We start from the raw sequence: 15,115 nt of genomic DNA on the forward strand, positions 1-15,115 counted from the left end.
CCTAATTTTCTGAAACTGCTGTAGCTAATATTTCCATATTGGTAAATTAACTTTCCCAGTCTTAATTTGACTTCTCTGGAGCACTTGGCAGCTGAATCACTGCCATTGAAACGATGCTCTTGGCTCCTTGATGTCAACCCTAATTTTTCTTTCCACCTGACTATTTCATCAATCAGATTTGCTCACGCTTCTCCAGGGTACATTACTTATAATTATGCTTCTTGGGACGCCTGGGTGGCTCAGTTGGTTAAGCGGCTGCCTTCGGCTCGGGTCATGATCCCAGCGTCCTGGGATCGAGTCCCACATCGGGCTCCTTGCTTGGCGGGGAGCCTGCTTCTCCCTCTGCCTCTGCCTGCCACTCTGTCTGCCTGTGCTTGCTCTCGCTTCTCTCTCTATGACAAATAAATAAATAAAATCTTTAAAAAAAAAAAAAAATTATGCTTCTCACATCAAATGCCACTTCCCTAGATAAATCTTTTCTCCCAGTCATATTAAAGTTTCAATCCTGAAGTACAGAGCTGTTATGTCTTCTCTAGAAATCTTTCCAGATCACCATCACTCCTAATTGCATTCGCCTCTTACCTGTTTACACTGCAATCGTGTCAGATCCCAACTCTGCCCCTCACTAGCTATGTGGCCATTTATCAATCCCAGTCTTAAATGGGGGACACTGCCTAACAGGCTTTCTCAAATTCCAAAAGGCCTGGCATACTGGAGGCCCGACATACTGGAAGCCCTCCCTCAGTAAATGTTTTGTTGCTCCCATCTCCATAGTTCCTTGCGACTCACTAGGGAATTAGAGGGACTGGACTCCGATCCCGATACAAAATGAAGGGGAGATCGGGACTAGGAAAGATCCGCTGAAGAAAGGCAAAAGACTGAATCACATGACAGGTTATGTGGCGCCGGCTCTGACCATAACTCTCCACGTTTGAGCTGTCTGCCTTTATAAGACGATCGTCCTGGCCTAGGAAAACCTTACAGACGCCTTCCAGGCCTAACTTCCCACGTTTTCTCAGAAAATAGCCAACACCTGAGCCGGCCCGCGCCAAGGCCGGCATGGGAGGCCCACAGCGCATGCGTCCGCCCTCCGAGGGCGGGCCTTCCGGGCCTCTGTGAGCGGCTGCCCCAACAGATGCCTGTTCCTCCGCCGAAGCCCACCGCTCTCCACGTGTTCTCTGACCTCACCTTTCCATCTGCTCTTTCTCCTCCGAGGCTGAAGAGAATAATTTGGCTAGCTAGATTCCGGAATGGTAACAGGACGCCTAAATACTTTGGACTGGCACGGAAAGAGGAGGCCTGACCTTGGAAGCGGAACGGGGTCCTGCGGCGGGTCCTTCGGGCGGGGAGGGTGACATTCAGCGGCCGTCCCGGGTGACGGACCTTCCAGCTTGGAACCATGGCCCAGTTTGTCCGTAACCTGGCGGAGAAGGCCCCGGCGCTGGTGAACGGTGAGCGCGGCGGCGGACTGCCGGGGCGGGAGGGTCTGAGGGGACGCCGCGGGCGGTGGTGCCTCGAGGGCCCCGCGGAAGCTGGGGAGGGACGGCCGGTGTGGGGGGCTCGGTGGGGGAGAGCAGGGGCCAGGCTGCGACTCCTCTAGCCTTTCCGTCCGCCTGGCCTGCAGCTGGGGCTCTCAGTATACTCAAGAAGTTCGGAATTCTAACCGCCACAGTGAAGGAGGGGAGGGCTGTGTGGGAAGGCTGGAGTCGCCCTCCACTGCCGCCATGACGCCCCCTTAGATGTCGAGGCGTGGGGGTATGGAGGGTAGGGCCCTGCGGCCGAACGAGGGAAAGGGAGGGCAGAGGCAGGTGAAAGTACCGTAAATTTGGCCGCACCAGGTTGTCTGGTTTCAAATAGGGTATCTGGAAGTCTACATACATTTTTTGGGGTAGGCATGCTTTTTGAACGTCGACTTTGCTTTCTGTCCTGGCCAGATTATGAAATGCTTCTTTCATCTAATGGAAATTTTAGATGGAATTGGACTTTGTGGACGAATATCCCTATGTTTGCTCCCACAAACATAGAAAGGGAGGTGTATGAACAGTAATCTTTATCATTCTAGCGTTAATATTCATGGAGCTTTTTTCAGTTTGAAAAAAACCGTTGGCTTACTGACAGACCGCTGTACTTGAGAACGACCCTGAATAGTCAACAGCCCTGAGAAGTAGCCTCTTCTGTCAGGAAATATCGCAGTTGTCTTCTGGGTAGCAAGCTCTTCCATTTTATTTCCAAAGTGAGATGAAATAAAATGAGGGGAGCGTCTTCTCTGGAGTGCTATATTCTAGTGAGCGGTTGAAGAACGTATCTCTAGATAGCTTTCACTCAAATTTGATTCTGAAATGGGAACAGAAATAATTTTCTGACTATATGTGATATTTTTGAACCTATTTTACTGTGATCGATTTATCTTCTTCCTTTGCTCCCATCAGCAGCCAGTAGATTATTGAAGGCATTAGGGTGCCAAATACAATAATGTTTGAGCCTCTCCTCCTATACAACCCCACAGTCGACTAATTTACACATTTCTGTAAAGAGCTCAAGTTTGCAGTGTTACTAAGATCATCCCAGTACTTGTTTTGATAGAGCTCTACACTTCTTTACATGAATAAAAAGAGAAGGATTGTGGCTTTATCCTTTAGACTTTTGTGGATGATTCGAAGCAACATTTTTTTTAAGTTTCGGGTGAATTTTTTTTTCCCCCTGGGGCATGGCTTTCACATTTTTCAGGTGGTGGGTTTGCAAACTAACTTAGTAATAAAATGCAAAAGAAGAGTAATACCAAAAGGAAATTTTACTAAGAAGCAAACTCTCCTGTATTATTGTAATTAAAAGTAACAGTTGTTATTCTTCCAGAAGTACTCAGAAAGAACTACTCAGCTGGGGCCAGGCTGTTAAATGTGAAATATATTTTGCTTTGTAACGTAATTCGGTGTATTAAATGTGAATGTTAAATGTCTAATAAAAATTGGGACACCTGGCTAGCTCAGTCAGTGGAGCCTGCAACTCTTGATTTTGGGTTGCAGGTTCAAGCTCCACGTAGAGATTACTTAAAAAAATCAATTCTTTTGGGGTGCCAGGTGGCTCAGTGGGTTAAAGCCTCTGCCTTCAGCTCAGGTCATGATCTCAGGCTCTCTGCTCAGCAGGAAACCTGCTTCCCTTCCTCTCTCCTCTTGCCTGTCTGCCTACTTATGATCTCTCGCGCGCGCGCTCTCTCTGTGTCAAATAAATAAATAAAATCTTTAAACAAACAAACAAAAAAAATCAATTCTTTAAAAAAAAAAAAAAACTGCTAACCGTGTGCCTGGGTGGCTCAGTCAGTTAGGCATCTGCCTGCTCAGGGGAAGCCTGCTGCTCCCTCTCCCTCTGCCTGCTGCTCTTGAGCTTGTGCACTCTCTCCCCCATGCGCTCTCTGTATCAAATAAATCTTTTAAAAGGGGGGGGGGGGGGGGCGCCTGGGTGGCTCAGTCGTTAAGCATCTGCCTTAGGCTCAGGTCATGATCCTGGGGTCCTGGGATGGAGTCCCATATGGAGCTCCCTGCTTGGCGGGCAGCCTGCTCTCTCCGTCTACCCCTGCTTGTGTTCCCTCTCTGGCTGTCTCTCTCTCTCTCTGTCAAATACATACATACAGGGCGCCTGGGTGGCTCAGTGGGTTAAGCCGCTGCCTTCGGCTGAGGTCATGATCTCAGGGTCCTGGGATCGAGTGCCGCATTGGGCTCTCTGCTCAGCGGGGGGGCCTGCTTCCCTCTCTCTCTCTGCCTGCCTCTCTGTCTACTTGTGATTTCTCTCTGTCAAATAAATAAATAAATAAAATCTTTAAAAAAAATACATACATACATACATAATCTTATTATTATTTTTTTTTTAAAACTGACTATAGGAGCATCTGGGTGGCTCAGTCTGTAGAACATGACTCTCAGTCTCTGGGTCGTGATTTCGAGCCCCATGTTCGGCACAGAACTTGTTTTTATATATAGAGAGAGAGAGAGAGAGAGTTTATGTTAAAAAAAAATTACTATATCTGATAATTAACCTGGGGACACAAAGAAGCTACAGAAATTAGTAACTTTATCATCAGACTTCCCCAAAGAAGTCATAAGAGTTTAATTTTTTTTTCATGGTTACTAAAATTGAAACATTATTGAGATTTTACCAGTCTTCCCATTAATCTCTTCCTGTTCCAGGAGCCCATCCAGGTTCCACATCGTATTGAGTTGTTAATCTCCCTAGATTCCTCTGACATGTAACACTTTAATGACAGTTTTTCTTACTTTCCACGACTTTGACAGTTTAGTTTTGTTTTGTTTTGTTTTTAAGTATTTTTGTAAATACCTATCTAGGTGTCCTATAAAGATGTTCTCCAATCTGGATTTGTCTGGTATTTTTCTCATGATCAGTCAAGCTATGGATTTTGAGAAAGAATATTACAAAAGTGAAGCTCCACGTAGAGATTACTTAAAAATCAATTCTTTTGGGGCCCCACATGCTATAATCACATATCAGGATGTACGTGATACCTGTGTAACATCACTGATGAAATAGTTTTCATCATTTTGGTTATGGTGGTGTTGCTAGGTTTCTCACTGTAAAGTTACTGTTTTTTCCCTTCCCATAATCTGTTCCCTAGAAGCAAGTAACTAAGTTTTCTCAGTGGTGTGTGCTGAGGGGGCAGGGAGCAGCTGCCAACAGCAGGGATCCCATCTCCTTTAGGAAGGAGTATTTACATATAATTAAATGGAATTCTATGAGAAAGATTTGTTCTTCCCTGTGTGTTTATTCAGTCATGTATGGACTCATGTACATTTATTTCCTCCTCCTTATCTCCAAAAGTATGTTATTTATTTTGTTCAAATTGTTGCAGCCTTGACCATTGAGAACCCTTTCAGGTTGGCACCTCTGTCCCATTGAGTACCCCCTTTCTTGTACTACAAAATCCTTCAAAGTCATGTTACATTCTCCCTGCCCAGCCTTAGAATCAACCATTTCTCCAAGGAGTCCTAGTTTCTTTTGTTGGACAACGTACTTTGAAACTAAGATCTAGGCAATGAATATCTTTCTTGCTACTAGACTGCTAGAATGTCATCACTTCTGGGGCCTCTTAAGGGTGTGTGTGTATGGTAACCCATGTGTATATATGCATATACATGATTGTTTCTGTATCTGCCCATCTGTATATATATTGAGCTACAGGTGAGGTCATATGAATGTCTCCAACTCTAATCCAGTACTATGGGATTTATTCTTGCTTCTTTTCTTGCCTATTTATAATTTTCCTACAGTGAGAAACCTGGCTCCCATCATCCACCATTCATTTACATCTGTTTTATTCATCCCTTATACATACATAAAGCAGTTTGAAACTTTTTAACCTGTACTCCCTGAAAAACAAATTTACCAACTAAAGTATAGTGTTTGTGTACAAAGTACTGTTGTTGTTGTTGTTGTTTACTTTTTTTTTTTTTAAGATTTTATTTATTTATTTGACAGAGAGAGATCACAGGTAGACAGAGAGGCAGGCAGAGAGAGAGAGGGGAGCAGGCTTCCTGCTGAGCAGAGAGCCCGAAGTGGGACTCGATCCCAGGACCCTGAGATCATGACCTGAGCCAAAGGCAGCGGCTTAACCCACTGAGCCATCCAGGCACCCCAAAGTACTGTGTTTTTTTTCAAAAGGATGAAATATCTGTGTTGAAGATAACTGTAAAGACAATTACACAAGATTTTGTACTCTGTGGTAGACCCCCCCCCCCTTTTTGTGTGTGATAGCCCCATCCTCCAGGCACTGTCAGTTCTATGTAGAACTTGTGTCTCCTTAAAGATTTACCCATGGCTGTGAGCACAAAGGATGGTGCAGATACTGATTCTAAGAGTAGTGAATACCCAAATCCAGGAAGCTAATAATAGAAGTACCAAGAACCTTGGATAATCCATCTTTACCATGTTTGGGGTTTGTTTTAATTTTTTGTTTTTGTTTAAGATTTATTTTAGAGAGTGAGTACATGCACAAGCATGAGGGCAGGGCAGAGGGAGAAGCAGACTCCCCGCTGAGTAGGGAGCCCAGTGTGGGATTCCAGAACCCTGGAATCATAACCTGAACTGAAGAAAGACACTTCACTGCAGGAGCTACCCAGGCACCACCCCCCCATCTTTGAATAGTAGACAGTTTATGGATGTTCATGCAAGTGTGCTGTTTCTATCACATTGTCTTGTTGTAACTTTTTTTATAAAATTACTTTCTCGGGATGCCTTGGTGACTCAGTCCATTAGACATCTGCCTTCGGCTTAGGTCATGATCCCAGGTTCCTGGGATCGAGGCCCGCATTAGGCTTCTTGCTTATCAGGGAACCTGCTTCTCTGTCTCCCTCTGCTGCTCCCCCTGCTTGTGCTCTCTTACTGTCAAATAAATAAATAAAATCGTTTTTAAAAAAATTTTTTTTAAATGCCTTTCTCTTGCTGAAATCACTACCATAATCTTACATCTACTTGGGTTATTAAGAATTTTTTTTTTCTCTGAAATAGTTAACTACCTTGAGGAATTTCACCAGAGTAATAGATTTGAGTTTGGCTGCTCTGAACAATACATGTAGGTTTTATTTTTATTATTTGTACTGTTTTGAAGGAGGAGCAGCTGGGCTTTTGTTAAGGAAAGATTTAATTCACATATTGATGAGGATACCAAAAATGGGCACTAATTGGTATAATTCCATCTGGATTCGTAGCCAACACTTTGACAAGTTTTAATCTTATTCTTAAGGATGCTGTTCTGTGTAGCTCGTTCCCTCCCCTTCCACACTTTTTCCCTCCTAATTTTTTGCTTGCTCTACCAAGAAAATAAGGCTACATTGCTCTGTTTTCTTGTTTCTGAATCCAACTTCTCATAACTTTACAGTTAACCAGATTTGCCATTCGTAAATGAAGTAACCGTACTGGCTGGCCACTAGTGAAGTCCTGGCATAATTGAATGTGCTTACAGCTTCCTGCCTGATTGAACTTCCCTGTGACACAGGTGTTCTGCATCTTTAAAAGCCTCTTGTTACCAGGGAGCAGCTTTGACTTTTTCACACCGGGTGCACATTTGGTACAAGCAGTGAATGAATGTGATGCATGAATAAATATTTGTGTCCGGCCCACACATCTGCTTCTTTCGGTCTCTTGTGAGTTCATCCTGGTTTTTTGTTTTGTTTTGTTTTGTTTTCCAGCTGCTGTGACTTACTCAAAGCCTCGATTGGCTACATTTTGGCACTATGCCAAAGTTGAGCTGGTTCCTCCAACCCCTGCTGAGATCCCTACAGCTATTCAGAGCTTGAAAAAAATAGTCAAGAGTGCTCAAACTGGTAGCTTCAAACAGCTCACAGTTAAGGTAACTATGGGCTAAATGAAAACGTATGTGCGTAACTGAAAATGTCTTCCCTTGGGATTTTTCTGATTGTTTTGATTAATATATGTATTTTCCAGTGAGAATAAAACCTACATAATGAAAGATAATCTCTTTCTTGACTGCTGAGAAAGATTCTTACCTTTCTAATGTTGTCATCTGGGTTGAAATAATTCAGCTATCATATGTCTTTGTTTCCTGTTAGTCTTATAACAAAGAAAGGAGCATTTTTTCTGGGCAACTCTTTTCCCTCTCCTATTTTGGTTAGTATACTAAAATAGGATGGCTTACTTTGCTGATTTTGTACTTTTTTTAATCCAAAGGCCTAGAAATACTCCCAGTTTAGCCAAAAGATCTCTTGGACTATCAGGCAACTAACACTTACATGAAGATAAAAATATCAAAACCTAGCAAGTGTATCATGTAATATGAAGGGTTACTGAATAGCATTAAGATAAAATCTAAAGATTGTTAAGAACTGGAACTTGGATTTTATGTTTGCTTGTTTGAGCCAAACAACTAAATTATTTCTGGCTTTAGAATCTACATCCTGGAAAATACAGTTGTTTTTCAGACCTCTGGTATTTCTGGTCTAGTTTGAAGGGGAAAATTAAAATTCACATCCAGGTGCTAAAAGGAAAGGCCCGGTTTTGTTGTAGAGGAGTACTTCAACTGGAGTTTCAAGATCCTTAGTTGCACTTGCACACAGCGTCCTTTTTCAGGGCAGTAAAACATTGATCTGTGAAACTGAGTCATTACTGAATACTTGGAAAGAGTTAAACCAAATAATAAATGAAGAAAGGGGAAGACAGAGCTCTTCATCTGTCAACGAATTCTCTTTGGCCAGACAGAAATGTCTCTTCAGAGACTTCCCTTACTATGGCCATCCTTTCATATGAATGCCCTGTCTAAATGTGTCAGCTATTTCCAGGATGTGGGTTGTTCTAGGGCTCATAAAGTGTCTCATAAACTAATAATGAAAGGGTTAAGTCAGTTCAGGTCTTTAAAGAATGCTTTGAAAGAATTTATAAGCTCTGGACTACTTACCTTACATAATTGAAAGTTCAAGTGTCTCAGCTGTTGAACAAAGTTAACATCAGTAAACCTTGACTTTGGCTAAAACTGCTCTCTAAATGAATAGCATCCTTACATTCTCTGTTACTTGATCCTGGGGAAGAGTACTTTTAAATACATACATAAGAAAAACAATGTACATTAAAATTTGTGCTGCTTTTTTCAGGAAGCTCTGCTGAATGGTTTGGTGGCCACCGAGGTGTGGATGTGGTTTTATGTCGGCGAGATCATAGGCAAGCGTGGCATCATTGGCTATAATGTTTGAAGACCAATCTTTAACATCTGTTTATATGTGGCTTATTATTTGAGGGTTCTTGGACCATGTGTGATCAGACTGGTACTTGAATAAAAGAAGATAATGTGTCAAAATCAGTGTTTTCTCTGTCAGACACTACATGGAAGGATTATAGTTTCTCTTGATAATAAGATGGATTGTCTTGCTTTAATACATTAATACAGCTCTAAGGACATGTCTTTGCTTAGCCTAAAATCGGAAAGGATATATGTGAATATACCAACCTGGCAAATAGATTTTTGAGGATAACATTCTAACCTGAAGGTTTGAAATACATGACAAATTTATTTTATTTCCAGAATAGTCAGGGAAAAGGTCTTGGGAAAACTAGGACTTGCTACAGTAAGAAAAATAGTAATACCACGTGCCATAGTGATATAGTTAAATCATGTCCATAATCTAAAGAATAAAATTTGGATGGTTTCTCTTTGCTACAGAATTTTTTTTTTTTAAGATTTTATTTATTTGACACAGCAAGAGAGGGAACACAAGCAGGGGGAGTGGGAGAGGGAGAAATAGGCTTCCTGCAGAGCAGGGACCCCGATGCGGGGCTCCATCCCAGGACCCTGGGATCATGACCTGAGCTGAATGCACATGCTTAATGACTGAACCACCCAGGCACCCCAGAGATCGACCTTTTGATAACACCTGCATTTATAAATGTTAGAGTACTTCGTTGTAGTCTAAGTAAGTATCTTTACACCATCTTTAACACCAGGACAGAGCTACTAAGAGCCACCAACTCCTTTTTAAATCTAATTTTGATGTGTGTTAAATTATTAATCTGTTCAGTTCATGATTTTTAGAACCTATCTTAATAAAAATAAAATACCCTATGGATATTTAAATAGTTAAAAATTTAGTATTCTCTATTCTAAATAGTACATTATGTCCTGAAATAAATACAAATGCTTGCTATCTGTCTTCTTGAGCTGTTATTATTGAGGATGTAGGAGAGACTTAATCATTCATTGGCTTTTCAGGGGATTTTACCATCTTTGAATGGTTTATTGGTACATTTCTAAATCCATCGTAACTCCTGCAGCCAGGGCAAGACATGCATTACCAGCTGACAACCAAAAGCTAACTGCATACTGAAAAAGCATTATGGCTCACAGTACAGTATTAATCCTTTAACATTCACCCAGTCAGTCCCAAATTTATCCACTTAGAAAACCACTGCTTTAGCTTAATCAAGGGAAGTTTTCCTAAGTGATCAGCAGGAAAGTCTCCACAGTGGCTGCTGCTTTTCTGAAATGAAGTCATGCCTAACTTACTGCTTCTTGAAGTAATCACAGGTGGTCAAAACTGAAACTACCTCTTCAAAAGACATTTGGTAACTTAAAATATGCATAGCAAAAGACTGAAAATTACTACTACAGTCCTAGTAATCTTCAGGGGTTTCTCAGTTTCATAACAGTGAGAATTAAATTAAAAGGTATGAGATCAGCTAGCACTAATAACCTATAAGGCCTAGGTGATTCATGACATGTAATTTTTTTGGTAACCATCTGGTCACCCCCAAAAAGTCCTCAAAACAAACATTTACTACTCACTCCACTGCAACTTCCTCCTCTGCCATCCAGCACATCTCCAGTGTGTGGTGGTTAATAGTGCATGTACAGTATTTTCTTAAGTTAAAATAGCGGCTCCTCAAAGTGGCAACTTCACTTTTGCCCTCCTGAACCCCAAAAGTCTTTTCTCTCCTAGTGAAGAGCCATTGAGGCTGGCTTTCACTGAATTTGTGGGTGCTGAGTCATGAGCAGACAACTTCAGCATCCCTCAGATACTCATGTAACTCCTAAATCCAGGCACTGTGCTAAATAAAGAGTAGAGGCAGACGTCATGGATAAGACTGAATGTTACCTGTTTCAGTGTTCGGTGAGACAGGTAATTAAGCGTGCAGTTACAATGTGAAAAGTGCTATAAAGAGGGAAGTGAAAGGCATGCTTGAAAGAGTCTGACCCAGACTTGTGAAGAGGGTTCAAAGAAGGCTGTCCGAGGAACCAATATCAAAAGTGAATCAGAAGAGTAAGAGCCAAGAATGGAACCTGGTACACTGGGCAGGTAGAACAGCCTGTGTAAAGGCTATTAAGACAGTGGTGCCTCATTTCCTCGGCCGTTACCCCTTGCCTTTCAGCTCAGGTCATGATCCCAGGGTCCTGCGATTGAGCCCTGCATGGGACTCCCTGCTCAGTGGGGAACCTGCTTCTCTCTCTGCCTCTAAGGCTCCCCCTGCTTGTGCACTTTTGCTCTCTATCGAATAAAATCTTTAAAAAAAAAAAACTGTCAAGTCAGAAGAAATTGGACACATTGGAGGTTGTGAAAGAACATACATCTGGCTGAATCTCCAGGTAGAAGTGGTGATGTAAGGTCGGAGAATGGGGACCAGATCATGAAGTGCCTTTTATGCCATACCAGGGTTTGGGCTATCTTAAGGCCAGTGCATGGAAAACCATAGAAAGAGTTTAACAAGGCACAATTTCTGCCCTCCGTTTGTCTGGTCTAACAGCAGCAGGCAATTTCAATTCCAGGTAACAGAAGCCAGGACAGAAACCTGCACAGGGTGCATCCGAGAACACAGGTGCCCCCCCCCCACCTTTGCTCACTATGTAGAAGCCCAGACATTGTTAGCACAAGGTGACAACAAAGAGGGGAGAGGACAGCTGCTCAAGTTCAAGCCTATTACTCATGTATGTCAGCAACTATGGTCTAAAGGTAGGATTTCTGAGGAAACAACTATGTAAAAAAGTTTCTCCACATGAATGTCAATAAATACCAGAGCATTCAGGTCATGATCCCAGAGTTCTGGGATTGAGCCTGAGCTCCCTGCTCAGTGGGGAACCTCCTTCTCTCTCTCCCTCTGCCCATCCCCCTGCTTGAGCTTGCTTTCTCTCTCAAATAAAATCTTCTAAAAATAAATATTAGACCCTTTTTTATGAGGGATCATATTGAATGTGAAACTGTCCACATTGCACACTTAATTCTTTGTTCTATGCACCTCACGCTTTCCCTGGATAACAGTTTCTCCTTTCTTTTCCACTCCTTTCTTACATTCCTAAGTTTCTTCTGCTCTAATTTCTAAGGACAGTTCAATGCAATTTACTTTCATCATGTTTGTACAGCATTTCACATCTTCAAACCATGTGCACTGACTTATTTCATCCTTGACTTTCCCCTGAGTAATGTGGCATCAATGACATACCCATTTGACAGAAAATTCAACAGAAACATTAAATGACTTGGCTAGGACCCCATGAGTAGTAAGTGGCACCCCAAACTGGGCCCAGGTAATGACCCCATGTTGTCATCTATGCCCTGACCACCTTGGAAACCTCCCTGTGTGGCATTTCCACAGTTCCATTCTGTATTACTGTTCTGTCTGTTCTCAGGCTTATCTGCCCTACTACCAAGCTACTTAAGCTTTATTGACCCATCAGATGTCATCCCACCTAATCTGGTCCAATTGTGATCACTCAAGGTAACTATAGCAGCATTTCTACCAGAGTCCCTTAGCAGGAACTCACCGACCTGTGAACCTACCACAGCAAAACATTGCCATGAAGCCTGTAGCTTTGTTTTTGTGGGGGTTTTTTTTAAGATTTTGTTTATTTATTTGAGAAAGAGACAATGAGAGAGATCATGAGCGAGGAGAAGGTCAGAGGGAGAAACAGATTCCCCGAGGAGCTGGGAGCCAGATGCAGGACTCGATCTGCAAACTCCAGGATCATGACCTGATTCGAAGGCAGTCGTCCAACCAGCTGAGCCAGCCGAGCGTCCCTGTAGCTTTGTTTTAATCTCATGCTGCTACCAGCTTCTGCTTCAGCCCCCCAATTTCCAACCAGTCCCCATAAAAGCCAGCTTTTAATCACATGATTGCTCGACTATCCCTAACGGATGCAGCTCATCAGCCACCAAATCATTGTTTCATTTTTTTTCTTTTTTTTTTTAAAGATTTTATTTATTTATTTAACAGACAGAGATCACAGGTAGGCAGAGAGAGAGACAAGAGGAAGCAGGCTCCCCGAGGAGCAGAGAGCCCGATGCGGGGCTCAATCCCAGGACTCTGGGACCATGACCCGAGCCGAAGGCAGAGGCTTTAACCCACTGAGCCACCCAGGCTCCCCCATTATTTCTTTTTTTTTTAAGGGTTTTTTTTTTTTTTTTTTGAATCTTATTTATTTGGGAGAGAGCACGCACATTAGCAGGGGGTGGGGTCCGGCAGAGGGAGAAAATCTTCAAGCAGACTCCCTACTTGAAAGCAGGGTCCCACTCCCTGTCAGGGCTCTATCTCACGACCCCCCCAACCATGACCTGAGCCAAAACCAAGAGTTGGACGCTTTTACCAACTGAGCCACCCAGGCACCCCAACCATTCTTTCTTTAAGATTTTATTCATTGGTTTGGTAGAGCACGCACACAAGCAGGGGGAGCAGGAGGCAGAGGCAGAGGGAGAAGCAGGCTCCCCATTGAGCAGGGAACCTGATGTGGGACTTGATCCCAAGACTCTGGGATCATGACCTGAGCTGAAGGCGGACACTGAACTGACTGAGCCACCCAGGCACCCCATTCTTTATTTCTTGACAGTTTTTTTTCTCCCTGCTCGCTGTCATTCTACAGAACTACTTACATCTTAATAATTGGCAGTTTCAACATACACGTCGATCACTAGCTTTCAAAGTGTGGTCCCTGGACCATAGCAGCAGCAACATCACTAGGAAAGTTAGAAATGAAAATTCTCAGGCTCAGGGGCACCTGGGTGGCTCAGTCGTTAAGCATCTGCCTTCGGCTCAGGTCATGATCCCAAGGTCCTGGGATCGAGCCCCACTTTGGGCTCCACGCTCGATGGGAAGCCTGCTTTCCCTCTTCCACTCCCCCTGCTTGTGTTCCTGCTCTCACTCGCTCTGTCTCTGTCAAATAAATAAATAAAATCTTAAAAAAAAAAAAAATTTCTCAGACTCAGACCTAGAAACTCTGGGGGTAGGATATCTGTGTTTTTATTGGTTCTTTGTGTAATTCTGACACAGGCTAAAGTTTGAAAACCACTGACACAAATGATCCAACAAACTAGCCTCTTGATTACCTGTTAAAGTCCATTGATTAGATCTTTCCCCTTCCTTGGGCACTCATTCCCAAGTCATTACCAGTCTTTTCAACCACTCCATAGTTTGAATTTCATGCATCCCTCTCTCTGCCTATGTCTTGCCAGCCCATTTCCCCTCATACATTAATTTGGAATCACTGTGACCACTGATAAATGGGTGCTACCATCTCCCTCACCATCCTGATGTCCTTCTTTCCTTCCTCACCTACCTTACATATATTCCATGGTCAGTCACGATCACACCCATGAATATACCCCCAACATCCTTGCCTCTCACTCCCTTTGTTGTGCTCATTTGCCAAACCACATCCTCCGCTAAGTCTACGTGCTCTGCCCTTGCACTGGTGTAGCTGGAGAGAACAACGAAGTTTGGCTAGTCTCACTGCAAGAATTGAAATTCCTTTACAGAACCTTAAGAAAGCATTTAATACTATCTGACAAGCATACTTTATTTCTTCAACTCATGATTATTGCTGTCCACAGATGACCTTTCCTCCTATTTTACTAAGAAAATTGAAGAAATTGGAGAACTTCCATTGACTTCATCTACTCGCTACTGTCGGCACTCATGTGTATGCTCCCTCTTGCCTATACTGGGTTGCTCATGCTCCTTTTTATTTTAAGATTTTATTTTCAAAGAATCTGTGTACCTCATGTGGGGCTAAAACTCACAACTCCAAGATCACAACTCACATGCTCCATGGACTGAGCCAACCAGTCACCCCCTCTTTCTCTTTTTTAAAGCCCATTCCCTCCACTTTGTGTCTTTGTGATTTCTCCCTTTTCCTACATAATTAATTTTCTTCCGTACTCTGTTGTTCCTATGAGTGTGTACACATGCTATTACCTAGCCCATCTTTCACTAAACCAGCTCCCTTTTGCAGTAAAACACCTCAAAAGTTACCAATACTCGGGGCACCAGGGTGGTGGTCAGTTAAGCATCCAACTCTTGGTTTTGGCTTAGGTTGCGATCTCAGGGTTGTGAGACCAAGCCCCAAGTCGGACCCCACGTCAGACTCAATGGCAGAATCTGCCTGGGATTCTTTCCCTCCCCCCTCTGGCCCTCTCCTCTCTTCTCTCTCAAATAAGTAAATAAAATCTTAAAAAAATAATAATAATAATAGGGGCACCTGGGTGGCTCAGTGGGTTGGGCCTCTGCCTTCAGCTCAGGTCATGATCTGGGGTCCTGAGATCGAGCCCCACATAGGGCTTTCTGCTCGACGGGGAGCCTGCTTCCCCCTCTCTCTCTCTGCCTACTCGTGATCTCTGTCAAA

General features: G+C 43.1%; 1 protein-coding gene across 1 annotated transcript; it reads left to right on the plus strand.

Annotated features, from left to right (window-relative positions):
• The first annotated feature begins 1,295 nt into the window (after positions 1 to 1,295).
• On the plus strand, positions 1,296 to 9,656 carry ATP5MG (ATP synthase membrane subunit g). Its single transcript, XM_059182239.1, has 3 exons — positions 1,296 to 1,451; positions 7,194 to 7,354; positions 8,610 to 9,656. The coding sequence occupies exons 1-3, from the start codon at positions 1,400 to 1,402 to the stop codon at positions 8,706 to 8,708; spliced, it is 312 nt and encodes a 103-aa protein (XP_059038222.1). The 5' UTR covers positions 1,296 to 1,399; the 3' UTR covers positions 8,709 to 9,656.
• The last annotated feature ends 5,459 nt before the right edge of the window (positions 9,657 to 15,115 follow it).

The sequence above is a fragment of the Mustela lutreola genome, chromosome 1 (assembly GCF_030435805.1).
Source record: "Mustela lutreola isolate mMusLut2 chromosome 1, mMusLut2.pri, whole genome shotgun sequence".
Lineage (NCBI taxonomy): Eukaryota > Metazoa > Chordata > Mammalia > Carnivora > Mustelidae > Mustela > Mustela lutreola.